The 5,523-nt window shown below is 32.2% G+C and overlaps 1 protein-coding gene across 2 annotated transcripts; it reads left to right on the top strand.

Annotated features, from left to right (window-relative positions):
- Positions 1–245: 245 nt before the first annotated feature.
- Positions 246–5,291, top strand: LOC103954178 (MADS-box protein JOINTLESS). Of its 2 annotated transcripts, none has more exons than XM_009365985.3 (9): positions 246–612; positions 734–976; positions 2,723–2,801; positions 3,470–3,534; positions 3,613–3,712; positions 3,786–3,827; positions 4,036–4,077; positions 4,167–4,321; positions 5,127–5,291. In XM_009365985.3, the coding sequence occupies exons 2-9, from the start codon at positions 795–797 to the stop codon at positions 5,143–5,145; spliced, it is 684 nt and encodes a 227-aa protein (XP_009364260.2). In that variant the 5' UTR covers positions 246–612; positions 734–794; the 3' UTR covers positions 5,146–5,291. The 2 variants fall into 2 exon arrangements, with proteins under 2 accessions (XP_009364260.2, XP_009364259.2); XM_009365984.3 differs by having other exon boundaries at positions 249–591.
- The last annotated feature ends 232 nt before the right edge of the window (positions 5,292–5,523 follow it).

The following is a 5,523-nucleotide window of genomic DNA, read 5'->3' as shown; positions in this document are numbered from 1 at the left end:
GGATAATACATCGCGTGTTACTATATAAATGGTAAGATATATTTATTAAAAAGTTAATAATTTAAAATATAAAATTTTTCACCACTTATATAAAAATACATAATTTACCATTCATGTTTCCGTTAGAATAAAAAATTTCTCCTATCTACCCATCCAAATACGGCACCGATACCAACACCCCTTCCCCGAGATTCATTCAGACTGGTAAATAAATAAGTAACCACGTAAGTAAGAAACTTTAAAAGCATCAACAAATCCCCTTTCCACCTAATCAACAAAGAAACCCTTTACCTCTTTTAGCTTTATCCTTTTATTTTCTCCAATTGGTTGGAAGCATTTCTTTCCCTCTGAACCTCGTTGGTCTTGAAACTCTGGATCTGATTAAGAATCTAAAGATGGAGATGGATGCTGGCTCTCTTTCTCTCCTTTGATATATATCTCTCTCTCTCTGTCTCGAAAACTTGCACTTCACTTTGACGGTTTGCCATTGCCCCCACATACTCCAAAGATGTTTAGCTAAATTTGGCAACATGCCGCCAGTTCTCGCACTGGATCTGTCCCTCTCCAATTAAGCCCATCCTTCATTTGCTTGTAATTTCTTTGCCTTTTCTGGTCAGTTTTTGGTTGATTATATTATCTGATTCAAACATCTAAAGCCTTAACAAGAAAGCAAAATATTCCATTCCAAAAAAAGCTATAATATTCTTATTATTTTTAATTTTTTTTTCTTCAGGAGAACCAGAAGAAGAAGAAGAAGAAAGGAAGATCGAATTAATTTAACTAAAGATTAAGAGATGGCGAGGGAGAAAATTCAGATCAAGAAGATCGACAACGCGACGGCGAGGCAGGTGACCTTTTCCAAGAGGAGAAGAGGCCTTTTCAAGAAGGCCGAGGAGCTCTCCGTTCTCTGTGATGCCGATATTGCTCTTATCATATTTTCTTCCACCGGAAAGCTCTTTGAATACGCCAGCTCTAGGTCTCCCTCTCTCACTCTCACTCTCTCACTCTCTCACTCATACACATACACAACTTTTTTTTCTTTTTTTTTTTTCTGTAATTTTTTTAATAATCATTCTAAAGTTTGATTATATAAAGTTAATGGGAAGATGAAGGAGGAGAAAACTCACTTGAATGGGAAGAAGAAACAGGCTAGCTAGATGTTCAAATGATATATATGATTGAAGGGTCTTAATTTGAGTGCAAGTTGGATGTGGATGTTATTTGTCTTGTTTGTTATAGTGTTGGATCTCAAAAAATAATAAATCATATATGCATTAAACAATTAAGGCTTTATTATTAATACCCTAAAAAGAAGGCTTTATTGTTAATTTAATTTATTGGGGTCTAAACCTACTGCTGTTTCTGATAACTTAAGAAGTGTTGTTAGTTCAGTCATGACTGGAGTGCTTCTTTAAGTTGCCAGTGACTTGCTTCCATTTGCTTTTACTCTCTCTTTCTCTAGTGTGATTTCTTCAAGGAAAATTGTTGTATACTTCTTGGATGTTAATTATCCTTAATAGTTTGGTTGTGTTTTAATTTATTAGTTCCTTTTACTTTGCCTGTGTTAGAACCAACTTGACCATAGGTTGTAATACAAACATGATGAAAGAATACAAGTATGGTAAATCAGGACTAATGGGGTGACATTATACTTAGAAGGTACATAATCAACTCCAGCCAGCTATTACTTTTAACAGCCAATTTTTAACCTTTTATGTTTGTTTGACATCATAGAAAACTCTCGTTCATGAAATTTGAACTAGGACCTCCTTCAACAACAAGGAGACTAGATACCATTCGAGCTAGTTCAACTTCAACCATTTTCGAGTAATTTCCGTCTATAGGGTTTTGTTCCATTTCTTATGATGTAGCCCAAAAATTGAATTGTTCGACGCTAAATGAAGAAAAGTGATTGGAGAATTGGTAATTTCAGGGTCAGAAGATTATTTTCCGCTGCAATATCTGGAGAGTTAAGGTTCTGGGCTTTTCGAGTAGCTTAACAAGCAAAAACAAAGAAGAGTCAAATTTGACAAATCCCAGAATTTTTAGTCTTGATACTTGTTTTCCAAAAATTAGGGTATATTACCAGTATTTCAAGTCTCGAGACTTGTTTGACAGAAATCTTTATTCGGCATTTTACATATTTTATGAATCTTTGGGATTTAATTATTTCCTATTTTATTTTCCTTTTGGAGCTATGGTTTGCTTAGACTATATAAACAATTTTTAGGGTTGTATTCCAATATTCATTCATATTATTATCAATTAAACTTTAGAGTTCCTGTATTTTCTAGTGGATTCCGGTTTATTGATGGACTTTAGTTTATGTTCTAGGATTCGATGATGATTGATCCTAACTATCCCATTACTCGTTGCGTCAGCTTATACTTTATTTTATCAGCATATAACTTTATATGAGCCTTCATTGCTTCTAAACTTGTATATATAGCTACCATCAGTTATTCAATTTATTCTTAATACGCGCTGCAAGGTTTTTAAGGGAAAAACATATTATTGCAACTTTAAATTTAACAATGTGTGAGATGTATTTACTAAAATATGAAGCATTTTTTAAATGCGAAACCAAATATTTATTTGAACTTCCTATTGTCTTTCCCATCTCACATGCGTTATCTTTTATTTAATTGTATGCTATTGTCTTGAAGCTTTCTGGCTATCCTAGCTATTGACCTGCATTGTTTTCATTCTATTTCTTCTGAAGTATGAAGGAAATTCTAGAAAGGCACAACTTGCATTCAAAGAATCTCGAGAAACTAGAACAACCATCTCTTCAGCTACAGGTTGGTCCTCTATAGGTAACATATTTATCGATAAATAGATGAATATCAATGTGATGTTGTGTTGTCCGCTTCCAATGGAACAAAAGGGTAGATATATTATAATCTTGGATCTCATCTTTTTAATGTATACGTGTTTTATTTAGTAACTCTTATAAATTTCTATAGAAGCAATTTAAGTTTTATGACGGGATTTTTTGTGTGTATCGCGAACTTGGTACCATGAATCTTATAGACTTGAAGCCATTGCAGCATGACAAGTTTTGAACTTAACGGTATAAGAAACGAATTCTTTTGGAATTATTGCATTCCTAAATTTGTAAATCATGGTTTATATCTTATTCATGCAGTGCCTACAGTAATGTAAATTTTGGTTCATCCATATTTTTTGTTAGTAAAGCTAGAATATGACATTGCATGCATTTGAAGTTTAAAAATAGGAAACAACGTGAACTTAATACATTAAGATGCATTCTATCGTGCATTCTTTATTTGAAGTCCCTGCTCTAATTTTTCTCTCTATTGTTTGCATTAATTCTGACTTAATATAAGATAATCTTCACTGGCTGAATTTTATATGGATATGCTTTTTGTTCTTTACCGTAAACAATTAACATTTTTACTATTTTTCGTTTTTGACTTTGCTTAAAAGAATTGTTAATCTGATGTAGCTAGTGGAGAACAGCAACTACACCATGTTGAGCAAGGAAATTGCAGCAAAAAGTCATCAACTTAGGTATTTGTAAATCTCTGGTTTTAAAAACAAGTACTAGTTTGTGGTCCCTAATTATGATATAAGCTCCTTGAACTATAGGCAGATGAGAGGAGAAGAAATTCAAGGACTAAATTTGGAAGAACTCCAACAATTGGAGAACTCCCTTGAAACTGGCTTGGGCCGCGTAATAGAGAAAAAGGTCTGTTTTATTCTATAGGCTTGCTTCTATATAATTGTTTATTATCTAACTGGATTTTGTTGTCTTTTTTCAGAGTGAAAAAATCATGAAAGAGATCGGTGATCTTCAAAGAAATGTTAGTTACCTTTCAACTTTTGACCATGTAGCTCTACCCTACATCTTATGACCTAATAAATTAACAAATAATTGAGGAAACGAGATTAAAGGTTTCAAATTTGTTCGATAATATTGTCTGGACAATAGTGTCCTCCAAATATTTCCTCTTCTCTGTTTGCCTGTTCTTGTCACAATTTTTTCTTGACATGATATATATGAATGTGCAGGGGATGCAATTGATGGAAGAGAATGAACGATTAAGACAAGAAGTATAAGATCTCTCTGCAGACTCTTCATCTATGTTTTGATTTTTGCTTAATTAATTTGCTAATGGGGGTTCTTGGTATGCTTGTTGAAGGTGGCGCAGAAATCTGATGGCCGGAGGCTTGTTCAGGTCGATTCAGAGAACATGTTTACGGAGGAGGGTCAGTCATCAGAGTCTGTCACCAATCCCTGTAACTCAAACAACGGTCCTCAAGACTACGACAGCTCAGATACATCTCTAAAATTGGGGTGCGTTTAAGTCATCTGATATTTTTTATATGATGCCTCAGTTTCGATGGATATTCATCATCCTATCTCAATTAGTTTTCATGTGCTTAGACCAACTCCAATTGTTGGAGTTAAAACTTAAATTTTTAGCCTATAAAATTTAGGTTCTAACCTAGAAACAGTTTTTTTTTTTTCCAATGATTTTGGCTTAAATTCTAGCTCGAAATTATTAAAAAATGATTTTAGACTAATTTTGTTTGGTAACTTTTATAAAAATAAATTTTATGTAGATTATTCTAATCTATTTTTATGAACATTTAACTTAAAAATATTTAAATTCTGATAAATAATGAAAAATCACTAAACCTATCTCATTTTTTACACATATGCACCACATGATATAACATGGAAAAACCACACAACCTATCCCATTCTTAAACACAAATACATAAGTAGGTAAAAAGAAAAAAAAAAAGAAAAAAAAAATTGTTTGATGAAAGTGAATTTTATTTAGATGTGCAAACAAATATATAGATATTTATAGAGTTTTTTAGGTTAATTTTGATTTAAATTATTTCCTTCTAATTGTTTTAGCAGTTGGTTTAATTTCGGGTTGGTAGATCTTTTTTTACATTATATTTGCTCATATTCAATTTCAATTGTTGGATTTAGTGTATTTAAAAATTTCATTTTAAAAAAAAATTATATTTGGAACCAAACATAGCATTAGAGAATTGAATTGAGAAAAACTGCTTCAGCAAGATGCTCAAATAATGTTCATTACTTTTCCTTCATCAATCTGCTTTTTTGTTATTTTCTTTTGCAGGCTGCCTTACTCTGGTTGATCGAAAATAGGCGGTGGTTTTATTCTCTATAAATTCGGAAAATTGACTTTAAATGTTGAATGAGGTAAGTGTAACATTCAACATTTGAATATAACCCTACTGTATTTACAAAAATGAATAAATGATGTATTCGAACATTGGACGGATCTAGTGGGGTAACTTCATATAAATCATTGTGGGCTAGTTTGGTATTGCAATGCTTTGAAAAAGAAAATCGCTTCTTCTGTGTCATGAGAAAATAAGTAGTTGTGAAATAAAGCAATTGAGTGTTTGGAAAACTATAGTTGTAAAAGTGCTTTTGCGAAAAACCAGTGTTATAATGTAAAATTGTGTAAAATGACAAAAAAGGCATAATAAATGTGCTATTAATTTAAGGGA

The sequence above is a fragment of a genome, unplaced genomic scaffold, assembly GCF_019419815.1.
Source record: "Pyrus x bretschneideri cultivar Hongxiangsu unplaced genomic scaffold, Pyrus_bretschneideri_v1 Contig86, whole genome shotgun sequence".
NCBI lineage: Eukaryota > Viridiplantae > Streptophyta > Magnoliopsida > Rosales > Rosaceae > Pyrus > Pyrus x bretschneideri.
Note: the sequence above shows the minus strand (reverse complement) of the source record. Positions and strands in the feature narration are given on the sequence as shown.

Excerpts from the sequence above, each read along its gene's own strand:
- LOC103954178 (XM_009365985.3), top strand. The coding sequence starts at position 795 with ATGGCGAGGGAGAAAATTCAGATCAAGAAGATCGACAACGCGACGGCG. Across the intron at positions 2,802-3,469 it reads AACCATCTCTTCAGCTACAG|CTAGTGGAGAACAGCAACTA; the intron begins GTTGGTCCTCTA and ends AATCTGATGTAG. Across the intron at positions 3,713-3,785 it reads GCCGCGTAATAGAGAAAAAG|AGTGAAAAAATCATGAAAGA; the intron begins GTCTGTTTTATT and ends GTCTTTTTTCAG.